Raw genomic sequence first — 24,931 nt, forward strand, 5'->3', positions numbered from 1 at the left:
AAATTGCTTAACTTATTTTTATGAGTTAAAGCAATGTAAAAACATATGTTGTCATAATTTATTGATCATATACTTGTTTTTTTTGGATTGTCTGTATATTTATTAACTGCAGTAAAAAGCAAATATTTACAGTGTTTTTATTTTTATTTTATTTATTTTTTTAAATCTCCCAATATGTAAAGTGCTATATTTTAGGAAGTACAATCTGGAAGGCTATATTGAAATTCATGCCCATGGGCACAACACATTCTGTCATTGTTATTGTTATATTCAAATATTTTACAGTGTCAGACAAGTTTTTCCAGATGACAAACCTCTGTTTGGAACATGTTGTTTCAAACATTGAAATGCATAGTGAAAAAGAACATCACAACAAAGAGACATGTTGTCACGCTATTCAATGGCAATACAACTCTAAGTAAATACACCCATCTTTATGTTTTTATCTAGTACCCAGGTGCAAAAGGAGGTGGATTTAGGTACTCATATGGTAATTCTACAATGCTGTCAGTTGACCGACATTCAGATAACTCCTGATATTCATTTTCCGCCTGTTGTTTAGGGTTCATGGTACTGCTGTCCAAAGCAGGAAGAGTCGGATCCTCCTGACACGCATCTTTGGGGATCTCCTCATACATGTGATCTTCAGAGTGCTTCTTTTTAAGCTTTTTTTTTATTTGCGCCAGACTCAAGACCACAGGTTTCAAATGTTGTTGGTTTTTCTGTTGGGTACGGCCTTCAACGGGTGAGCTGGCTGCGATTTGATGCCTGTCAGGGCTTTCCGACGTCAACCCTTGTGATCTGTCGGCCTCCGCGGTTGCTTGCGAGCGACTTGGCAAGCACATTCTGGGCGGTAACTGTGGTGGCGTGTCAAGAGTTTTGGAAGTAAATACTGTTCTCGGCTTTGGAACAGGCTTTGTTGGCTGATCCTGAAATTAATAAAAAGTATTATTAGCCATTAGCTTGAACTGAACATAGATGTGAAAATGCACTATCCAAACATAAACGGTTGTAATTCATGAATGATAGAATACAGACACTCAGCAGATTTTTGCTGAATAATATAATAATTGCTGATAAATCAGTAATTACTGATTATTGCACTTCAAAAAATGAAAATGTAAAAATTAAATATAGAACGAATTCTCTAAGTAATAGAATTAAAGTTTACCTACTCTAAAGCAAATGTACTGTACCAAACAATTTTATTTCATACAAAATATGTATTTTACTAAATAATTTGGACTAAAGTTCAAAGCCATATGTCTAACCAATTGTTACAAATTTGAAGTTAGTATCACATAAATTGAGGTTCCTATAAGATTTTGTTTAGATGCTATACCAAAAATAGCCACCGGGTGACACATACATTCCACTGAATTTCGATTTAAAGGCACACTATGCAAGATTTGTAGCTTAATACAGAGACTTAATACTTGCTTTACGGCACGACGTATGAAGCAGCCTCAATGGAAGACACTAGCACGCATTTCAGACGTGAATCATGGCAGAGTCGACGAAGAAAGCGCGGTCGGAAGAGTGCAGAGACGGCTCTGCGTGAGTGGTATTTACGACAGTAACGTTAAATACAAGTACTCCACTGCGACTCTAGGGGTCGCTGTTTGAGAAAAACGGAAACTGCATAGTGTGCCTTTAAATTTGTATGCGTTCTCCTGTCACAAATGAATACATTTCTGTCACAATATCACTTCTATCACAAAACAGTCAACAAATATGGAACCTTGAGTCTCAGAACTTTCCTACGATGTGTATTGTCAAGATTAGAAAAACATTTGATCTTAAAAAAGTGCAGTAAATTTTGTAATATGAAATACGCCAGGGCCCACTATGGGGAGGAGCCTGCTAAAAGGTTTTAAAGTACCTTTTCCATGGTAACAATGTCCAATTTGAAAACATATTTTACAGGTTGAATTTTGAGGGTTTAAGTCTAATTTATGATGATTAATAAAATATGTGATAAGAAAAAAAAGGCAAACAAATGCTAGCTGGACAACCTGTTACTTTAAGGGTTAGTTCACCCAAAAATGAAAATGATCCTGTGCATATGACTTCCTTCTTTCAGCCAAACACAATCTAAGGTTTTTTTTGAAGCCCAAAGAAGCACATCCATCCATCATAAAAGTAATCATATGGCTCCAGGGATTAATAAAGGCCTTCTAAAGTGAAGCAATGTGGTTTTGTAAGAAAAACTACTTTATAATAATAACGGTCAGAGGTCACTCTTCCGCTGGAACTAGACTCACAATAGGCCATTACCAGAAGCCAGTGATTATAGTTTATAAAGTTTGAGCTTCAAAATCTAAGATACCATTCACTTCCATTATAAAGCTTGGAAGAGCCAGAATATGACTCTGATTGTGTTTCACTGAAAGAAGAAAGTCATATACACCTAGAATGGCTTGAGGGGGAGTAAATGATTGGATCATTTTTGGGTGAACTAACCCTTAAATTCACAATTATTATAAAAACATATATTTATTGTCATTTTAACCTCAAGGACATTATATAATGTACCCTATGTTGATGTTGTATTACCGTGCTCTGTAGATTCAAAGTGGTCAATTCCGTCTCCAAGCTTGGATACAGTCTCGCAGAAGGACTTGAAGGTAGCGCAGGCCCATTGGTTTGGAGCGCCGAAGTCGTGTTGTGTTCTGAGATATCTGAAAGAGGCGTATGTGCTTTTGGTGGAGAGTTTATCCATTCAACCTGTCCAGCGTTTACCTCTTTCTTTCGAGGAAAAAACAACTCAGCGTAGTTATTGCCACCCTGCACACAAATGAATCATGTTGAAACAAAGATTACAATTATTGTTGATGATGGAAATAAACATTGTCTCCTTGCCCTGTCATGTTGTTGATTGAGTAAACAGCAATTTTTTACTATTTAACGCTGAAAAAGTGTGCAAAACTTACACACGCATATTTTAATACGTAACATTGATACCTTTTTTTCTATTAAAAGATGAAAAGTGGTCCATGCTCTAACTGGATTGGTTGATCTTGATAGATGACCATAACTTGTTTGTGGTGTAACACACAACATTGCAAGTGTAACTCTATACCTGTTCACAAGCCACAGTCAGCAGTTCGTTGTAGGGTAAAATGGGGCTTCTGCGGTGGAAGGCCACCAAGTCATGGAGGGAACGATAGTGTGTAGTTTCTCCCACTATAATAAACTGGTTATCTGGCAAGACGTCAATCATGAAGTGTCTGCAGCGATCTTCAGCTCTAGGAGAAAGATATTTATAGATGACCTTTGATAGGTGGACTCATTTGTGTACAGTAATGCGAGTCAAACTTCCTTATTGTAAGCATAACTGACAACAATAGCCACATTGACACAGACTTACCGATAAGATAATGTATAACCCACTCTGCTCTCGCTAACACGAATGAGGAAGTAACCAGGAGGCTTGCACTTCAACTCATCCTCCGCAACCCTACAATACAGAACTGTTTTATCTGACTGGTTTTACCCGACCTGATTTTCTGCTCTTATGTTCATGATAACACATAGTCTGAGCATTCAAGCACATATTACACAGTCTGTCTGCTTATTTTTGTAACATAATATAGTGCTCAGTGCATTACTTCCTGGATATTATGCCGTGGAACCATTCTGGAACAATTCCATTCTTCAAAATGCTGCTGCGCTGGAATTCTGTGAACCAGGCGAACGCTGCATCACTGCTGTCGCATGGTAAAGGCACAGCCATGACATCCAGTGTCCTAAAGGGGAACAAATCCTTTGATGGAAAAATGGACAATTTAGGTCAATGACACTAACTTTTCTGATTTGTGACAACAACAACAACAACAACAACAACAAAAAATACATTAAACTAAAACTCATTCAGACAATGACCACTTCTATGATGAACATGTTTTCAGTATCTGAATTAAAATCATTTACAATATTTTCAAGTATAGTTGAACTGTCCAAAGAGTTTTAGAATAAAGAAAAAAGTGTTAACAAAAGGCTGAAAATTTAAATGATAATAATAATACTCCTGAAGGATTAACTGTTCAAGTAAATTAAATTAAATATGAACACATCACGTACAGTAAGTTATAAATATTTAGAATAGGCTAACCCACACAATATCGAGTAGCAGATTCATATTTTTCGTCGTAAAGACTCACAAACTCGTGATTACTGACAATTCAGTTACCAAACTTGTTTAAAGTGGTTTTTACACCAAAAAAAAAAAAAAAACGTATGTTCAATTTCTCTTAGCACACTTATTTTCATATATTTCGATAGGCTATTACAGTAGTAACATATAGGCTATTTGACATGAAAGGTGTCAGATAGGCAATATGTTATTTAAAATGCCTGTCTGTCACTATTAACAACAATAATACGTAAAATATAATGTTTTCATAATCATAACACACTCACCTGCCGAGGCACACGTACAGTGACGGCAGTCGACGTGACCTCACCTGTTTAGAAACTGTTGAGTGGGGTGTGGTTTAAAAACAAAGTACAGCCGACACAATTTCAGACCATTACTAAATAAAATATCTACAGATCTGTACTTTAAGTCATTAGTCGGTCTCTGGTTAAATAATATAATGAGTTTACAAACAAGTACTTTTGATTTGTGTGCACTGTGACGTATGACTTTATATAATAAATATTAATTACGCCGTTTAACTTCCTGGATCGACATGCTAATTAATATTCATGAGGCAAGCCGCACTTACCATTCAGCAAATCAGGTAGGCCTGCTCCATAAACGTCACACAACGTCATTTATATTCATTAGACAAGCCTTCCAGCGCTCCCTTAACCTTTGAGCGAATCAGGTAGGTCTGCTCGACAAACGTCACATAACGTAATTAATATGCATGAGCGAAACTGTGGTGGGATTCGAACACTGTAAACATTATTGTTGGTTTAACCTGGTAGCCTTAAAATGTTAAGTTCATTGATATAAAAAAGGATATTGGTTTAATAAACAGAAACTCAAAATATTATGTTATCTGAACCACATAAATTATCTAAGTTGTTTTGACAAAAGAAAAAATGTTGTGATAAAGCATGCAAATAATTTTTTACAGTGTAGATTCACGTTATGAACGATGCAAATGTCACTGTTGTTCTTAGTTTTGTGTCTGGTAATATACTGATAGGCATTTACTGAAAGTGTCACTTTGTGCGAGATGTTTCTCACAAACTCCATAGGCAAAAATAAAAAATACAAGGCATAATTTATAACTTCTGTAAAATCCATTAAATGAGGATCAATTATTCATCTAATTGGACAATTCTGGAAAATAATCAAACGTCTACCCCACAAACAGACTTTTTATAAAAATTTATTACACAGAAAATAGAAAAGCGTTTGAGGCATTTTGAAATGGTCATTTGACAGAAGAAAAAAAGCGACAACGCATTCACAGAAATGTCTAGGGAATAGATCATATTTCTTTGGTCTTTGTTTGGTCCCATTTCGTGGTGGTTCCACAAAAATACCCAGGCACTTTGACATATACCATGGTAAGACACCATCGCATTTTCAATGGAGTAATGTACTGCAGTGCATCCTATGGCCAGTAGGTGGAGCTCATGATGTACTTATGAGAAACACTGCATTGAAAACGCCCTCATCAACGTCTTCATTTACATTAATATCAAAACTCCAAGTGAATTTCTGCTGAGCACATTAGCATATTCACTGTTCATGTGGTATGTCATAAGGTAATAACGTTGTTTCAGTGGGGAAATTAGCACCTCAGGTTGTTTGGCTAACTTTGGAAAGCAGCGATGTCGAGCCATCTTGGATAAAAGCGAAAAAAAGAAATACCTGCCTCAGACCAAAATTTAAATTATTTATTTTTTCTGTGAGAAAATAGGGCTCAATAGCAAGCGAGTTGAAATTAAGGAGAGTATTTGTGGAATGTTGTAAAAATGGACGTCGTTCTCTCTCATCGTCTCTCTTATAAGCTGTTCAGCTCCTGAAGTGTCTGATCCAGCACTTGATGCATTCCGAGGTTTTCTTCTTTTGCAGAAGATAATTTTTCTGTAAGAAAAAAATAAATAAATTAGTCAGATGCTGTGACTGTTTAATAAGCATATATACTATGTGAAAATACAGTTTAGTGCACTAGTTTTGTGGTCTTCACTGTAAAAAAAAGTTGCGGCCTTACATTTTTAAGTACAATCAACTTGGATGATTAAGTCGTTTCAACTTAAATTACATTAAACTGATTAAAAAAATTAGTTGAATCTTGTATAACTTTGCTTAACTTATTTTGACGTTAAAGCAATGTAAAACATATTTTCATATCTTATTGATCGTATAATTTTATTTACAGTGTAGGGTTAATCTACAACCACACAGTGTTATAAGAAGAAATATCACAATTTAATTGACTTGCACTTGGTCAGTGTGTCAGTAATAATATTAATTACGATTGCATTTATGTGTATGATTAAAGAAGAATCTTTCAACTGTGAAGATTAGTATTGTATTACATATTTTTTAAATATGATATAAATACAGGTACATGCATAAAATCAGACAAAACTGAAATGTAACCTCACCTTTGTGGACATCAGAATATAAAAGAGAAGAGTACAGAAAACTGACGAATATTTAATATATTCTAATATATATCATTTAACACATTTTATCATATTCAATATATTTAATAAAATGTATAATATTTAATGTATGTTGCACAGAAGATATTATATTATATATTTTACATACATTTTCTTCTAAGTTTAATGTATTTTTCTTCTAAACTGCATTATAAGATCTGAGCTGAGAATTATTGAGCATATTTTGTGTAAAATTACCAAATTTCCCAAAAGTTCTGACACTTTTTGACTAAATGAATTTCAATGATCCAGTCATTCATGATTCATGGATAATCATATTTTTTTAAATCATACATTTACAATCAAGTAAAATATTAATTTACAATCAAGTAAAATATTTAATCTAAGTCTAAAAAACTAATATCAAAATTCCCTGATATTACCAGGAATTTCATGAACTCAGAAACTCTTACCAATCTTCATAACGAAACATTATCAATGACAACAGAAGATTGAGAGTCTGAAATGAAACAAGGGTGTTTTATTGAGACTAGTGAAGATGCACTGGAGAAAATGAAGCACGCATGAAGAAAGTGGCAAAGAAATTTGAGAAAGCAGGAGATGCATCAGAGCGGGACAGAGATGGATCTACAGGGAGGTCATGTCATTGAGAGCATGGTCCAGCTCCTCAGAGATGGCTTTATACTTCAGCTTCTGAGCATAGAGTTCATCTGAAGATCGGCAGGAAAAGCAGGAAAGCGAAGGATGAGAAGTAGCAACGGACAGAAACCAAATGAAAAAGAGAAAGACAAGAAGTTAATGGAAGACTAAACATGAAACTCACAGAGGTCATGTTCTACCAGTAAAAATCTATAAGCGAATCGTGTTCAAAACAAAAATTTCCATCCGGCCCAAAGAAGATATGCTCCCTAGTTACTTTTCCTATTCATATATACTACTTTTATTAAGCAAATGCAGAGTTCAGTCTCGTAAAGAGCTGATCGGCGCTGTAGGGAACAGACATACTTCATTTCTCTTGGGACAGAAGGAAAACCAGGCTTGTTTAAACCAATTCTATATACTGAGTCAGTCGAATATATCATCTTCCAGTGAAGGGGTTCAAGCGTTTGAAACATGAGCCTGCAGGAACTGACAAAATGGCTCTAAAACAATATGGTGTTATGTGTTCCAAAAGATTTTATGGCCGTTACATAGACAGGGAGGATGGCCCGCCTGTGACCTGTAAAACCCCATCCACTCAGGACTTTTTAATGGGTCCTGCTTCACCACTGTCATTTCTGAAGGTAAAAAGTGCATTGAGCCACTTCCTTACCTTCACTGATGTGTTCATAAGAACAGATTAGTCTATTGATGCTTGCCAAGTCAAACTATAGTCAAAAAATACCTTTTTGAAAAGCTACATTATAGGTTACTAAGATAAAAATGCTAAGTATATTAAATCTATTTAAGAAGAAAATTGGCTTTTAAATGATTTTCAGTATTAACATTTTTTCTTTCTATTAGGATGACAGCATAAAAGTCGAAGACAAAAATCCATGTAAAATGTTTTTTGTGCTCTCTCAATTGAATGTTTATTCATGAATCAGCAAATTAGTTTGAACTAGTTAGTTTCATCAGAACAAAGCAATTCTCTCAAATAAACCAAACAAACTAATCAAATCTAGTTTTTGAACCAGTTCATTCCATCAGAACGAAGCAATTCTCTAAAATGAACCACCTAAGCCAATCAAACCTGGTTTTGGCAGCTAGTTTGTGTCATCTGAACGAAGTGATTCACTAAAATGAACTCTCCAAACTAGTCAAATCTAGTTTTTGAACCAGTTCATTCCATCAGAACGAAGCAATTCTCTAAAATGAACCACCTAAGCCAATCAAACCTGGTTTTGGCAGCTAGTTTGTGTCATCTGAACGAAGTGATTCACTAAAATCAACTCTCCAAACTAGTCAAATCTGGTTTTTGAACCAGTTCATTCCATCAGAACAAAGCAATTCGTTAAAACCAACCACCCAAACCAATCAAATCTGGTTTTGTAGCTAGTTTGTGTCATCTGAATGAAGCAATTCTCTAGAATAAACCAAACAAACTAATCAAATCTAGTTTTTGAACCAGTTCATTCCATCAGAACAAAGCAATTCTCTAAAATAAACCAAACAAACTAATCAAATCTAGTTTTTGAACCAGTTCATTCCATCAGAACGAAGCAATTCTCTAAAATGAACCACCTAAGCCAATCAAATCTGGTTTTGGCGGCTAGTTTGTGTCATCTGAACGAAGTGATTCCCTAAAATCAACTCTCCAAACTAGTCAAATCTAGTTTTTGAACCAGTTCATTCCATCAGAACAAAGCAATTCTCTAAAATGAACAACCCAAACCATTTAAATCTAGTTTTGTAGCTAGTTTGTGTCATCTGAATGAAGTGATTCACTACAATGAACTCTCCAAACAAATCAAATCTAGTTTGAACCAGGGCCCGTATGTATAAAACTTCTAAGAAATGCTCTTAAGAATAGTCTTAAGCTTTGACTTAAGTGTCAGAAAATACTTAGTAAAGAGTAGGACTTTTCTAAGAGTAGGAGACTTTTATAAAGCAGCTAAAAGCAACTTTCAGTAAAGTATAAGACTGATTCTTAAGTGCTGACTGAAGTGGGACTTAAGTGTTGTAAACTAAGGACTACAATGATGTCAACCCAAAATGGCCGCCCTCAACCACTGAATCAGCCAATTGTGAGCCTGCAAGGATGAGGTCACTGCAGCATGACACCAATCATTTAATCTAATTATAATAAAATAATTTAATTAAGACACTGAAGCTTTAATATTTAAATTTATTTTAAAAAATGTTTTGCAGTGCATTGTGCAAAATTATCACAAATTAGTATTTATGCTGTGGAAACCCTTTTCTATTGATGCGTGTCTCCTCATTCACAGTTGGAGCAATTATGCAAACATGAGTTCCATCAATGGATCCAACAACTCAGGAAAGCCCGAAATACTCAATAAAGTGGCTTTATTTTACTGCGAGATTTGAAGATCAATTGGAAAGTCAAAGAACTGCCATATAGTATTGACCAAAAGTGAGGCCAAGGAAAATTGACACTCACCCTTCATTCAAATAGGGTTACAAATGTGTTAAAGATTTTGTACGCATATTGTGTAGTTGTGCTTGGAGTCAATTGTTTATTTGTGATAACACAATGAAACATGTCAAACTGTACAGACATCATTTTTAGCCAAGGCTGTCAAACAAATGAACAAGAGAGGACAATGAAATATTAATAACTGACTATGTTGCAGACAATGTATGATTTTTTTCTTATCCTGTGAGCTTTTTAGTAAAAAAAAAAAAAAAAAACCTGTTGGTGTAGTTAGCCCTTTTTTCAACAATATTATTGATCTGCCTGGATTGACACCATTGTCTGAGAACTGAACTGGGCTGAACAATGACATCACTGTTTTCTCAGAGCAGCTGTATAATGAACTAAATAGATAACTAATGATCTTTTACAATGGAAATTAATCATCATTGAACTAACTTAAGCTGCACAATGACACTATTTTCTTCTAGAGCTGCTGTACAGCCCAAACTAACTTTGTTGCATTATTTTCCTGTTATCACTGTAAAGCTGCTTTGAAACAATCTGTACTGTAAAAAGTGACCTGACTTAGTCATAATTTGTCAGATAAATATCTTCACTAAGTTTTATTTTCCTTATATTTTGATGGTTTAAGCAAACTTGTAGGGTCATAAAAAAAAAATAAAAAAAAACTCTGCACATCACTTTTAGCCACTACTGTATTTAATGTGGTCAGTGCCACAATAGTGCTATTAAGACCCTGCTTACTGTGGAATGATGAGCTCAAGTCATCACCGGTGCACTGCTGCTTTTTTCCAGTCAGCAACAATGTAATTATTACTTTCCTTTTTATTTCATTGCTATAAAATCAACTCCGTCATCATTTACTGTAACTCCAATACATCATATTTTCATTGAAAAGTGCGTGGCCGCCTCCTCTCTGCTGCCATCTTGTTACTCCTAACTAGGTTAAGAGACCTCTTCAGCTGTCTTAAATAATTTAGGAGCTGAGACCTAGTCTTGACACTTAGGAACCTTTATGAATCACACTTATTCTTAAGTCTAGGAATAAAAGTAAAATGACATCATTCTTAGAATTTTGACAGACTTGAGACAAAAATTTTACTCTGAGTGGCTTTATACATACGGCCCCAGGTATTTTTTTCTGAATGAAGCAATTCACTAAAACAGACCACTCAAATCTAGTTGATTCTGACTGAATGAAACGATTTGCTCAAACGAGCCATCTGAATCAACCGATTCACTGAAATGAATCAACTTTCCCAGCTTTTTGTCATGCTATACACACTAATTATTGGAGAAACGATTAATTATTGAACAAATGACTAGTCTAACCGGTTAACAAAATCATCTTTACCAATGTTTTTTCCCCGCGCTAACCTCCGCACTTACCTTGGAGAAAATATCTAATTCCTGGAAAAGCAACAGTGTTTTGAAAACAGCTACTGTGAATATTTTAGAACAAGTTCACTGAAATGAACCAATTGAATGAAGTGATTCACTAAAACAAATCCTTAAAACAAACCGATTCAATCAAATGAATCAACTTTGTCATTCTACATGGCTACCACAGTAGTTAGGTCATCACTCAATCCTGGTAGAGCTACAGTGTTTTGAAAACAGCTACACGCTTTTCTGGTTAACAGAACCTCTATGTTCAACTCCCCCAATATTGCAAAAGAGTTGAACTTTTGGCTTCACAGAAAACTCAGTTAACAGACAGATTAAACTCATAGAACTAATGAATGTGTTCATACCTTCCAGGTCATCGATAGATTTCTCCAGTTTGGTCACTGATCTCTCGGCAAACTCAGCACGGGTCTCGGCCTGATAAACACAAAAAGGAAGTTGAAGGAATGAGAAAGGGCAGCTTATCTTTGACCTTGTCTCATTTGTTGACTTCTTTACCTCCTTCAGCTTGTCACTAAGAACTTTGATTTCCTCTTCATACTTGTCTTCTTTTTCTGAGTACTGAAACATGCAAACAAAGACAGATTCAGCAAATCCATTTCACTTTCTGTCAACATTGAATAAAATATGCATTGCTCTCAGATCTATTGTGTTGTCAGAACTTTTAAGTCCATAAATTACCATGTTTCAGTTTCAAAGCGAATATCAGGCTTTGAAGTTGAGTGATGATTATTATAGAGGTCTGAAATTGTGATATTAACAGATAAAAGAGAGATGTTGACTTACTTTCTCTGCCTGAGCCTCTAGGGATTTAAGGTTGTTGGTAACGTTTTTCAATTCCTCCTCCAAATCACTAGCTTTGCTGGAGGTATTTGAACAGAAAACAATGTTTTAACTGGTCAAGCAACAAACATTCACATTCTAGTCTATTTAAAGCGTGAGAATAGGTAGACGATACCATTCAGCGACTTCGGCTCTCTCCTCGGCTCGCTCCAGCTCGCCCTCGAGAATCACCAGTTTACGGGCCACCTGTAGCAAAGATGGTGTTCAAACGAAGAGCTTCAAATGTCAAACATCTGGAAGTGGTGTTCCTCTAGGCGCTTGTACCTCACCTCTTCGTATTTGCGGTCGGCCTCCTCTGCAATGTGTTTAGCCTCTTTCAGCTGCATCTCCTGGATCTCCATCTTCTCTTCGTCCTTCATGGCGCGGTTCTCAATTACCTTCATGCCTCTGGAGGTGAAACAAGCGGTGAGCGAGACATCATTGATGACCTCTTCAGTTAATGCAGATCAACAAATTTGCTAACGCAAGATCTTTATTTCATAATTAAAATGGTCCTGAAATCTGGAAATGAGAATTGACCAATGAATTTCCACCACCTTTCCAGTCGTGTGCAATTAATGAATAAGGTTTTGATTTTTGATTTAGACAGATTTGCTAATGAATATTCAAAACTATTTGTCAACTGGTTTGACCAATTCATGGAATCTTCAACATAAGGGTGATTTCCAAGCATTGAATTTATGAAAATTCATGGAAAATCATGAATTTCCTGTTTGCTCAAGCTTAAAGGGATACTTTACCGTTTTTTCATATTAAACTATGTTATTCCCTTAACTAAGACGAGTTGATGCATACCTCTCTCGTCTCAGTGCGTGCACTAAATCCCTCTGTCTTGCGGCGAAACTTTGTTAGCCCAGTTCATTTAATATGGGCCAAGCAGAGAAGCTACCAAACACCTCCACGTTTTCCCTATTTAAATACAGTTACTCGCGAAGTGTAACTCGACCTAGAACGGTGACACAAAACAAAACGTTGCGCTTTTCTAAGCGTGTAAAATGGATAACTATTTTGTATGGCGGAATACCATAGCAAGTGCTTGTAAGCACTTCGACTTCGGCGCAGTAATATCTTCACTCGTGAAAAATCCTCTCACCGGCCCCCGCTCCCTCTAGTGAAGATATTACTGCGCCAAGTCGAAGTGCTTACAAGCACTTGCTCTGGTATTCCGCCATACAAAATAGTTATCCATTTTACACGCTTAGAAAAGCGCAACGTTTTGTTTTGTGTCACCGTCCTAAGGTCGAGTTACACTTCGCGAGTAACTGTATTTAAATAGGGAAAACGTGGAGGTGTTTGGTAGCTTCTCTGCTTGGCCCATATTAAATGAACTGGGCTAACAAAGTTTCGCCGCAAGACAGAGGGATTTAGTGCACGCACTGAGACGAGAGAGGTATGTATCAACTCGTCTTAGTTAAGGGAATAACATAGTTTAATATGAAAAAACGGTAAAGTATCCCTTTAATATGAATATCATTGGTTCTTAATACAGTGTAAAAAAAAAAAAGTTGCTGCCTTAAATTTTTTAAGTACAATAAACTTGGATGTTTAAGTCATTTCAACTTAAATTACATTAAACTGACTTTAAAAAAATGTGTTGAATCTTGTATAACATAAAAAAGTAGAAAATTGCTTTACTTATTTTGATGAGTTATGATTACTTATTGATCATATGTTTTACAGTGTATGTATTTATATATTAAATTATTTATATATTAAATAATAAAAGGTAGGTCTGCTTCCATAGGTAAAACCCTCTCCAACCACAATTTCTCTTGAAAATGAATTCCGTACAATTTTTGTGGATTGTTTTCCAACGAGAAAAAGGTGTTTGGTCCACAGAAGCCATGTAGTTTTCACCAAAAGCACAGCAATTCATTCCTTCCATCATTATTCATAAATTAATGGTTTCCACTGACCTCTCGCTCTCGTCTGCTGCTTTCTCCGCCTCTTCCAGTTTCTGCAGTGCAGTACCCAGCCTCTCCTGAGCCCGATCCAGTTCCTCCTCCACCAGCTGAATTCTGCGGTTCAGGCCCGCCACATCACCCTCAGCCTGTCAAAGAAAAGGTCAAAGGTTACTTATATACAATTATAGACCGACTTTAAATGTAGCAGTAATGTACATTTATGATATAAAATAACGCTCTGGTGTTTTTTCAGGTCTTTGGGGATTCTACCAATGATGCCATTTTCATAAGTTTTTGCTCAAAGCACAATCAACTGCAAAAGAAAAAACATTTGTATGCCCTTTACGACCACCACCTCCCGTTGTGATTCAAACAAAGATTGGCCTCATAATGAGCACAATGGTGCCTCTGTGACATTTTTCAGTTTTAAAGAGACCTCACAGCCAAACCAACCCACTTACTGCACTGATAATTGCAACTATAATTATGACAAATATCACAGTGGCTCTCGCACTGCAGACGCTTCAGCTGAGCAAGCGCACAGTTCTCACAGAACGCTAGGAAAATCTCGCTGCCAGGAAACTGTATCTGGGTTTAAACTTTAAGAGGCATCAGGGAAAAGTCAAAGAGAGCATATCGTCCATTTTCTAATCACATCTTTGTTTTGAGTCAGAGCCTCACTACAAGCTTTTATATACTTTAAGCTTTTTTTGTAGCTGGTTTGCTACTGGATGGAATAAAAAGATCTTTATCAAACAAAAATGTATGTAATAGATCATAGTATAGGCCTCTGACTCATAACATAATGTTTTTCTTTTCATAGTTGCGAATTATATTCTCATAATGCCAACTTTTTTTCTCATAATGGTGACTTTATAACTTGTCCAAATCAACTGTCCTATATTTATATCTCACAATGTGATTTAAAGGGATAGTTCACACAAAAAGCCATCATTTACTCACCCTCAAGTTGTTTCTTTCTTCTGCTGAACATTAAAGAAGATATTTGAAGAACGCTGGTAACTACCGTATTTTCCGGACTATAAGTCGCACTTTTTTTCATCGTTTGGCTGGTCCTGCGACTTATATTCAGGTGCGACTTAAATATCAAAATTAATTCAGACTGAGATGAACCAAGAGAAAACATTATCATCTACAGCCGCGAGAGGGCGTTCTAGTTGGCGGAGTTGTTCAAAAGCGACACCAAGGATGAAGAAAATGATGTGGAATGAGATCGCGGGAGCTTGGTGAACTTGTTTACTGGTAACTTGCTTGTTGGACTCGCTGGCTTATGTTAATTTAGCCTATTCAGCCATATGTTCTTTATGCTATTGTGTAGCTGAATAACTGTTAATGTATTGCGTTAACATACCGGACACCTATTCAGCCTGTTGTTCTGTGTAGTTGAATAACTTGCCTTTCCAGATTAAATGTCTGTTCTTGGTCTTGGATTTGGTGAAATAAATTTCTAAATAAATGCGACTTATAGTCCAGTGCGACTTATATATGTTTTTTTTCCTCTTCATGATGCATTTTTTGACTGATGCGACTTATACTCCGGAGCGACTTATAGTCCGGAAAATACGGTAAACAGTTGATGGGCCCCCTTGACTTCCATAGTATTTCTTTTTTCATACTATGGAAGTCAATGGGGCCCATCAACAGTCTGGTTACCAACATTCTTCAAAATATCTTCTTTTGTGTTCAACAGAAGAAAGAAATTCATACAGATTTGGAAGGTGAGGGTGAGTAAATGACAGAATTTTCATTTTTGGGTGAACTATCCCTTTAATAACTTGTTCAAACCAACTCAGACAGCAACATAGTGTCGGCCTGGATCCGGCCCACATCTGGTTCGTGTGGATTCCACGTGTACTAGATGTGGGCCGGATCTGGGCCGACACAACAGTTGCTGTCTTGGAACTGTCAGTGACTTTATATCTTAAAATCTAACTTTATATCTCACAATTACAAGAAATAAAGTCATAATTATGAAATATAATGTTTGATTTCAAGCTATAATGTTTCTTGCATCCGACTTTATATTTTGCAATGTGTGAGTTTGTATCTTGCAATATGACTATATCTCACAAAACGCCAATGAATACGCTATTCAAGATTGACATCATTAAAGAAGGGGTCAAATGAACATTTATTCACACATATTTCACCAACACATCACGGGAGTAGGAAGTTAACCCCCTTTCGAATAAAAGAGAGCCAGAGAGGGGAGGAGAAAAATGCACAGGAAATGGACACACTCCACATCCTCTCCCCTCCCAACATGCTCATTCAGTTCAGGGTCAGGATACTCCCTCATGAGCCGTGCCCTTTCCTTAGTCACTGCGCTCCCTGGTTGCTTTAGCCATATATGGTAAAACAAGCTCTGGAGAATGCTAGTGGTGAAGTGCCAAAAAGTTTTAAAGGCTGAAGAATAGCACAAAAAATAAAAATAAAGCCATATGTTATCGAGAAGCGTCTGGACGCAGCCTTGAACATTATTATCGCGTACAAGACAAACCCAAACACGCATATGTGTGATATGAGACGGCGACATTCCCAGATCTATGGATTCCCAGGCCTATTTACACCACAATACACTCAGATCTAGTTAGTGACGAAGTGACGTCCATGTCCAATTATACGTTTAGGGTTGAAATGTGGGGGAATCACCTGGGACTTCTGCTGTCAACTTCCTGAGGCACAGTACTATCGTACGTGACATTGAGCAAACACTTGAGACGAACACAATCCTTTGACTATCCACTAATGACCTTTTTATGGGCTGATATTATGAAAATAAGGCCTATCAGATGAAAATGAACAGTGGAAATGAAGTACAGGCTCCTTTTCAGTCAATACAAGTTACTATTATAAAGTGGCTTACTGGTAAAACAGTCAAAGAGAGAGTTGGAGATGCAAAATTATTAGTTATTTCTAAACTAATGCAAAGAAAAGCAGAAGACTGTAGGAGTATTGTGAAGTAAGCAACCACTTGTGTAACTAAACTTTGAAAAGATATGCAAAGAAGGTCTTGATATCATTTTCAACACCATGGGAAGCAGTCGATGCAAATTTGAGGAGCATTTCTTTATCTTCCTTTACTTATTTACCAATTTCCTAATGGTCTTTGTACAGGCTTCACATATGTTCATAGTCATGTTCTTGACTTTTAACCCCACTGTGAATTATGCCTTACATAAATTATGACCATCATGGAGAGGTCATTGGTCACGTCATGACTCATGACCAAGTCCAGCAGCATTCTGTCACACTGAGAGTGGGAAAACTCCCACTTATGAAAGTAAAGTCAGCAAAAATTGTATTAGAAGTGTCTGACTCAAAGCAAAACCCTAAGAGAGAAAGAAGGGAGTTGATTTAGAAGAATGATGGGATCATGGACCTCCCTAACATTTCTCCATTAAATGTAAAAGGCAACAGATCCTAGACAAAGACACACTATTGATCTACAAACACTAGAAGAACAGGACTTTTCTTAAGCAGTGCCAGCTTCCTGCATATCTGCATGGTCATTTGAGTATGAAGAAGGACCACAGGAAACTCCAATGTGGAGCAAGAGACAACATCCTGACTCAGTTCCTTTGGGAGCTCAGGATGGGACATCCTTTGGGTCGTTCTTGAATGCAACAAAATCACATTTTTAACTTCTAAGAAAGATCCACAAACAATTATTCATCGGTTGCGCAAAAACAGGAGTTCAAATGAGGAAAAACAGACGGTAGGTTTCTGGCCGAATTCCTTACAACAGCTTGACAATTAAGGGCTTCACAAGGGATGACTCAGAAAATTGTATAAAATGGAGCATCTAAATCCTCCAAGGACTGTGGGGGAGGGGGGCTTCCTTAAGCATCTTGGTATCAAGGAAATGTCCTCACATGCAACATTTTGCCATGTTCTTCATCTAAATTAACAAAAAAATACTATTTGACCCCATTACACCAACATATTAGGTAGAAATCACTCCAATTACTGCAATAACTATTTTTACTTTGTTTTACTGTCCTGTTGGATTGAAGTTTTTATGGCTGAATACATTCGATTATACCAATGAAAGTCAATTTTAAGAGTCAGATTAGGATATAAGACATATCTCATTAACAGACAGACAGACAGACAGACAGATAGATAGATAGATAGATAGATAGATAGATAGATAGATAGATAGATAGATAGATAGATAGATAGACAGACAGACAGACAGACAGACAGACAGACAGACAGACAGATAGATAGATAGATAGATAGATAGATAGATAGATAGATAGATAGATAGATAGATAGATAGATAGATAGACAGACAGACAGACAGATACTGTAAAACATACTGTTGGTTTTACAAAAGCTTTGTTTTAAAACGTGGTTGCCTTAAAATTTTGAGTTAATTGACATAATTATATATTAAAAATAAATTACATAAATTATCTAAGCTGATGTGACAAAAGTTGTGACCAAAAAATATAGATATTTTTAGTGTAGATAATCTTTAAGTAAATATTTTAAGAATTACAAAAGCCCTACCTAGGGAAATAAGAAAATAGCCTACTAAGTAGGTAAATAACGCAATTCTTTGTAAAAAATTTACTCAAATGTAGCAATTGTTAGTTAAAACAAATAAATAGTTAATTATGTAAATTAAAATGATTTTAGGACTAAAATAACGGGGTGGAAGTGTAATAAACCTGTATGAGAAAACAGTGAGGCCTAACAACTGCCCAAAGGCAGATTTTGGGGTCGGACTGTCCCTTGGACCAACGCCTTTCATTCCACAACCTCACGTCTGCATCCAGGTCTCACTGTTCACCTAAACATACAATTATAGTCTTCAGCGGAGCCCGGGAGCTTTTTTTGGAACAGTTCACAGAGGTAACGCGTTCAAGAATCCGGAGAGTGTAAAGACGGTAAGTAAGAACAAAGAAATATGAAGATTTGTCTCACTTTCTCCCTGAGCTCGCGCTCATTGTCCAGCTCGCGCTGTAGAACCAAAGCTCGATCTTCTGCGTCATCCGCCTGCTGCTGCAAAGTCTGGATCTTTCTCTTCACTGCGTCCAAAGAAGTCACACCTGTCATTTTAGATACTTTATTATATTATATTTACAACTAGAAAACAAAACGAGCCGCGACTTTGGTCAGGAAAAATAAAACGATGTGCAAATACAACAACAAAAAAACTCAAAAAGCTATAAAAAAATAAATACTTCAAAATTGAAAAGCCTAAAAATATATATAATCCCGAATATGGGATTTTAAAAAATAACGGAATGGCGCTGTAGTTGGATGGCCAGTGTAAAGAAGAAGAAAAAAAAGGAGTGAAAACGACACGAAATGTGCAATCCAAATTCTTCCCAGTCCGGATCAATACAAAACGGTTCAATGAAAATGTCTTCGCAGGAGGTTACTTCTGTCTCATGGAGTCATTGGAATGTGAGAGAATGTAAGGAGGTAGAACTTCTGCAGAAAAGTTTCAATGTAACTGTGGAAAAGTGAAGTCCCCGTGACGTCATTGTGGGCGGGGCAACCACTGAGTCACAATTCGGGCTCATTTTATGTTAATTACTTCTTTCTCTTGTCAAAATGTATTCAAAAACGTACTTTTAGAGCTTGTCGTTAATAGTCTTATTTTTATTTGTAATGTTTTTTAATCTTGACTGTTTTTTGTTAATAGTTTTTATTTTAAATATTTTAATGGCTTTATGCCACACTGTAAAAACATTTTAAACAGAAATTTTACATGCAAATATATTTTAAATGAACCACAATTTCTTCATTTCAGACGTTTCAAGACTGTTTTTACAGTAGCTGATGGGTAAAAAAAAAAAAGAAATAAAATTGCAGTTTTCATGTTGTACACCTTTATTTGAGCTGTTTAGCCATCATTTTAATTAAGTTATATTATTGTAATATCTAATAACTTTATATAATTTCTTGGGAGTTTTCTGAGACAGCCTTATTCAAGAAACACTCACCTTTAAGGTTTAGATTAGGTAGAAATAACACTTCCGCTATTGTAAATTAATGTATTTAGGTTGATTTAATCATATAAAATAATATTTTTGAATACATGCAGTTTTAGATTTTTACGTTACCTGACAAAACATTTTTTAACAGTATGTCCATTTCACTTCTTTTAAGGAAAAAATATTTTGGGATACACACTGTAAACATGAGAACAATCATAATTCAATTCAAAACATCAAAATTTATAACTCAAATTAGTTGAAAAGCGTAAAGCACTCTCACTGCAGGTTGTTGATTTCACTTACAAATTGATTGCTGCAATTACACACAAGTTTTCTATTACAACCCCCGCAATTAAAACCTCAAATCTTGACGTTACACACCACTTCTTCTGTCACACACTTTCCACAAAAGTGTGCTTTTGTTCTAAAGACGAGCCAGCGATCTGGGAGCATTGATTTCATTAGTCACAGGAGTGTGGCCCTCTGTGTTTGCTTTCGCTGCATTCTTGGGATTCCTGAGCTTTTACACTGCAACCGAAGTCCCAGTCTCCCCTGCTGTTCCCCCGACTTATCAGTTACAGGCCTCAAAAAAGTTGGTGAACTTATCTTACCTACTTCTTTGGCGTTGTGAATGCAGATGTATAATTAGTTTACAGTTTCCTCTAATGCATGACATGTGGCTTCTCTGGAACACATTTTCAGGGCAATGCTCCAAAGAACTCGAAAATGTGCTTGTATCCCCAGTTCCAGCCTCTCAGAATATTCTACAGGAAATGAATCTTACTCATTTGTACTGCACTTATTGAATAAAGTTTGATGTCACGGTGTGTCCTATATAAGTATTTTGAGGTCAATGACAACATGAAGAACATCTCTCTTTCGCAACTGGATTTACCCCCATGCTGGAATCATTAAGGATTCACAAACAACCGATTTGCCCCTCCTCGGCTTCCTTCTCAAACTATGCAGTCATTTCCTTCGAGGTCACATTGTGAGGAGTAACCTGAGCTTATCTGAGAGACGGACAGGATGGACCACTTCAGAACAATGCAGGTGTGATTACGACCATTTTCTCATTCGTCCCAAGGCCAAACACGTTCTTACAGGTGGAACGCACTGCGCTTTGATTCATTTAAACTTAAAAGTAGCCAATTTGTGCGTTTAAACCTTAAAATTATCTCTTTAATGAGCAATGTGTTCGCTTCAAGGCATTACAGAAGTACACCTGAGGAAAGAGGTATTTTAAAAGATTCTTGTGTTGACATGTTTTTTATTGAGGTAAAACTTTTTATTGCCCTATAAATCCCCATTTGAAGCACTGTGAAATGGTGCCGTGACCCTGAAATGGACCGGCTGGGTTGACAGGAAGTGAAAGCATCATAGCAAAGCTATGACTCGAGTTGTTTATCGTAGAGGACTCATGTCTGAGTCTGTTTTACTGAACCCTGTGCATCACTTACGTCAGCAGCTTTTTTCTCAGACAGTTCGAGTTTCTCCTGAGCGTCCTTCAGGGCCTCTGAGTACTTGTCCAGTTCATCTTCGGTTTGTTTGAGCTTTTTCTGCAAGCCGACCAGCTCATCATCCAGCTTTATGAGGGAGAGTGAGTAAACATATCACAATTTAGCATCATTTAAGGGAATATCCCAAATGTCCATAAAAAATATATTTCTGGTATGGTCAGTGTTGTTACACATAACAAGTAACTTAATCCGATTACTTTTTTAAAGTAATGAGTAAAGTAATGCATTACTTTTACATTTACAACAATATATCTGAGTTACCTTTTAAGTAAAGACAAAAAACTTTCTGGTATGATCAGTGTTGGGGGTAACACATAACAAGTAACTTAAGTTATGTAATCCGATTACTTTTTTTAAAGTAACGCATTACTTTTACATTTACAACAAAATATCTGAGTTACTTTTCAAATAAGTAAAGATTTAAAAAAAATCTGGTATGGTCAGTGTTGGGGTAATGCGTTACAAGTAACTTAAGTTACGTAATCCGATTCGTATAGTAAACTTTTTAAAAGTAATGAGAAAAGTAACACAATACTTTAACATTTACAACAAAATATCTGAGTTACTTTTTCAAATAAGTAAAGCAAGTTAAATTGTTTACTCATTTATTGACCTCTACTGTACAGACATGAATTTTTATTCATTTCACTTTTGGTGTCAAAGGGCCTTTAGAATAGAGCTTGTATTTTTTTTTCTGTTATTAAAAAACAAACAAGCAAGCCCAGCCTAGGTGAGAAAAGGTTACGTAACACATTACTTTCCATAAAAAAGGAACTGCGTAATGCAATTAGTTACTTTTTTAAGGCAGTAACGCAATATTGTAACGAGTTACTTTTAAAAGTAACTTTCTCCAACACTGGATATGGTCATTTTGAGAATACTATCAACCTCTATAATATTATCCCTCGTAATATTATCAACAATTTTATTACAAAATAATGTGTACATTTTAAGAAATGAATAGATATAAAAAATGGATTTGGTCACCCACATTATATCATAGGCCTACTCTCTTTAGTGGACAGCAGATAACTAATTTTAGTCTGAGGTAAGCTGTCATATGGCAGTAAGTGAGATAAACTCTCACAAACACTTTGCTATCTAAGGCTATCAGTTTGGCTGGGTTCTTGTGTTAAAGAGAGGATCTGTTAATCTTCTGGGATTCCAGACAGCCTGACCTCTCTTGTCCATTTATAACCTTAGGTGTTCTGGATGGTGGAAGACATGGATTGATCTTTAGCTAATATTAATTTACTAAGGTATTTGTCTATTTACAAAGAGCAATATGTTTTCCAAGTGTGTACACTTAAAACAAACAAACCAATTGGTCAATAAAATAAATATATTTTATATAATATAATTCACAATCTTTTAACCTACAGTTTATTATTATATGTTATACAACATTATATGATTAATGTTAAACTATAAATAACGTACATTGTTACTTCAACTCGTGTTATCATGCAAACATTTAATGTTAATAATGTATTAGAATATGCAAGCTTAATAAATGACGTAAAAGTATTGTTCATTGTTAGGTCAGATTGTTACAGATTTTTTTATAGGATTCCTACATAATTGTGCAAAATAAGTAGCCAGTGCTGCGAAAGAACCCAGAATTGCAGCTCAAATGCATTCTTGGTTTTCAAGTATGAGGTCTTGGCAAACTTCTCCTTGATTACAATCGTCAAGTTTCAGCCTTGACAGATGCCTATGCCAACACTTTTTGTTGGGACCTTTTCGTTTGAACATTTTAACCAATCTGGATTCCTACCCGCATTTGTTGATTCTTACCTGCTTGCATTTCTCCTCTGCAGCTTTCTGTTCGGTCTCGGCCTGCTCTGCCCGGTCGATGGCGTTCTCCTTGTCCAGTTTGAGCATCTGCATCTTCTTCTTGATGGCCTCCATGATTGCAGGTTGATCTAGTGTCTGGGTCGAATATGAAATTCAAGGGAGCTACGAGCTACGAAGTGCAGTTCTCGGTCCTTCAGCCGAAAGTGTGGTCAGGCTAATGGATGCGAGGAGATTTAGGAGAGGAGAAGAATGCAGCTGATGCTGCCTGCAACCAAGAGCTGCCAGCAATGCTGGATCGCTCTACATAACCCAACCAAAGTCTAAAACACCCCCCTCACTCCCCCACCCATCTGCCTATCTAACCACTTGTGAGAAGGAATGGCCTGGACCAAACAGTCAAAAGCACTTCTCCTTATTTGGAGTGGTGCATATTTTTTTTTTTTTAAAGGACGAAGGGATGGAGAGGTGAGCAGATACTGTAGGCCCTGCATCCAAATTTAACCCCATTAGTGCTAAACCGAGCTAACAAAATATGTTCTAAGAGCGTTTTGGGAACATTCCCATTAAGTTCTGAAAACATTATTTCTGAATGTTCTCTGAACATTCAAAACATCAAATTTTTAAATGTTTTAACACTCCATTTGATCATTTTGCAAACATTATGAGAACATCATGAAACAAGAAGTAACATTTAAGTAAGTTTCAGAAAGAAAAAAACGTTCCATGAATGATTATACATAACGTGTGCTATATGCTAACGTTTTGAGAACATTATTAAAAACCAGATAACTTTGAACGAACGTTCTATTAACGTTATTGTAGGAACGTTTGTTAATAACTTTTGACTGAACCTTACCAGAATGTTTGCTACAGCTCTGAAGTTCTTAGAACGTTAGTCCTTGTTAGGTGACATTCATCTAAATTGCCTTTACCAAGGCAAGTATCAATATAATAATTGGTAATATTTATGGTAATGCACTTTTCAAAACCCTTACCACTAAGCAGATGCCAAATGTACCTCAAATTGTGCAGTTTGTTGAGGAGAGGAGCTATTATTTTTCTTATTACGTGGCTCTCTGGAATCCTCGATTCTTATCGGTCAGTCACAGCATTTGGAGGTCAGACATTCTTAATATTCACAGTCGTCCATGACAACGCTTATTAAAACCACTCAACCAGAACAAAAACTGGAGATACTATCATTTTTTAAAAACGCAACTGGTGCCATATTGCATCTCAGTTATCAATTGTAGTCAGAAAAAAATCTTTAACAATCGGACCTAACAATGAGCAATACTTTTACGCCATTTATTAATCTTGCTTATACATTTTTAATACTGTTACATTATTGCAATGTTTATCTTGTTGCTAGGCTGATCATTTTGTACATTCTATACGTTTTTCTTAGCGAAAGCTTTAAAATCATATACAGGTAAAATTAAAAATATATATACTGACCACTGATTATACATGATCCCGTATCATTTGTACTTTTAATATTCCGGACAATAAAAAGGCCAAAAAATCTCATAGGCTTATATTAGAGGGACTATTCAATGACACGAATATTACAGAAACTTGGAGGTGGACTGTTGTGACTTTGCAAAACCCCACTCAGAACACATTTGCTACCCCATAGCAACACTCTAACCACGGAAAATATAAAACAAACAAATGGATAAATATATCTTCAAAATAAAAGACTAAAACTACAAGTGCTAATCATACCTTCATTAGAAAGCAAACAAAGTCGCTTTCTATTCCTTTCACTGCCTTGTTCAATCAAGT

At 36.1% G+C, this 24,931-nt stretch overlaps 2 protein-coding genes and 1 long non-coding RNA gene across 6 annotated transcripts; 1 reads left to right on the top strand and 2 right to left on the bottom strand.

The window, feature by feature from the left end:
• Positions 1–125: 125 nt before the first annotated feature.
• On the bottom strand, positions 126–4,538 carry hsh2d (hematopoietic SH2 domain containing). Its single transcript, XM_082138247.1, has 6 exons — positions 4,423–4,538; positions 3,612–3,766; positions 3,371–3,460; positions 3,083–3,248; positions 2,557–2,787; positions 126–929 (listed from the first exon to the last, which is right to left on the bottom strand). Exons 2-6 carry the CDS (start codon positions 3,734–3,736, stop codon positions 447–449), a joined length of 1,095 nt encoding a protein of 364 aa, XP_081994373.1. The 5' UTR covers positions 3,737–3,766; positions 4,423–4,538; the 3' UTR covers positions 126–446.
• A 99-nt stretch (positions 4,539–4,637) lies between these two features.
• Positions 4,638–6,071, top strand: LOC309475473. Its single transcript, XR_014197667.1, has 2 exons — positions 4,638–4,745; positions 4,833–6,071. It is a non-coding gene; the product is annotated as an uncharacterized lncRNA (long non-coding RNA).
• On the bottom strand, positions 5,330–23,451 carry tpm4a (tropomyosin 4a). Of its 4 annotated transcripts, none has more exons than XM_082138256.1 (9): positions 23,144–23,451; positions 21,287–21,412; positions 13,861–13,994; positions 12,214–12,331; positions 12,060–12,130; positions 11,888–11,963; positions 11,600–11,662; positions 11,449–11,518; positions 5,330–6,049 (listed from the first exon to the last, which is right to left on the bottom strand). In XM_082138256.1, exons 1-9 carry the CDS (start codon positions 23,255–23,257, stop codon positions 5,967–5,969), a joined length of 855 nt encoding a protein of 284 aa, XP_081994382.1. In that variant the 5' UTR covers positions 23,258–23,451; the 3' UTR covers positions 5,330–5,966. The 4 variants fall into 4 exon arrangements, with proteins under 4 accessions (XP_081994382.1, XP_081994384.1, XP_081994381.1 ...); XM_082138255.1 differs by lacking the exon at positions 5,330–6,049 and adding an exon at positions 7,095–7,304 and having other exon boundaries at positions 23,144–23,450; XM_082138258.1 differs by lacking the exons at positions 21,287–21,412; positions 23,144–23,451 and adding an exon at positions 18,805–19,313.
• Between the last annotated feature and the right edge of the window lie 1,480 nt (positions 23,452–24,931).

Source organism: Leuciscus leuciscus (genome assembly GCF_965113295.1).
Source record: "Leuciscus leuciscus genome assembly, chromosome: 15".
NCBI classification, from domain to species: Eukaryota; Metazoa; Chordata; class Actinopteri; order Cypriniformes; family Leuciscidae; genus Leuciscus; species Leuciscus leuciscus.

What these genes read in the sequence shown, in the direction of transcription:
- hsh2d (XM_082138247.1), bottom strand. Translation starts at nt 3,736, where the DNA reads ATGGCTGTGCCTTTACCATGCGACAGCAGTGATGCAGCGTTCGCCTGG. An exon ending in CACGGCATAATATCCAGGAA is followed by an intron (nt 3,461 to 3,611) that starts GTAATGCACTGA and finishes TCTGTATTGTAG; the next exon opens with GGTTGCGGAGGATGAGTTGA. An exon ending in TGACTGTGGCTTGTGAACAG is followed by an intron (nt 2,788 to 3,082) that starts GTATAGAGTTAC and finishes ATTTGTGTGCAG; the next exon opens with GGTGGCAATAACTACGCTGA.
- tpm4a (XM_082138256.1), bottom strand. Translation starts at nt 23,257, where the DNA reads ATGGAGGCCATCAAGAAGAAGATGCAGATGCTCAAACTGGACAAGGAG. An exon ending in GCAGCAGACGAGAGCGAGAG is followed by an intron (nt 12,332 to 13,860) that starts GTCAGTGGAAAC and finishes TTTCACCTCCAG; the next exon opens with AGGCATGAAGGTAATTGAGA. An exon ending in CCGACCGCAAATACGAAGAG is followed by an intron (nt 12,131 to 12,213) that starts GTGAGGTACAAG and finishes TCTTTGCTACAG; the next exon opens with GTGGCCCGTAAACTGGTGAT.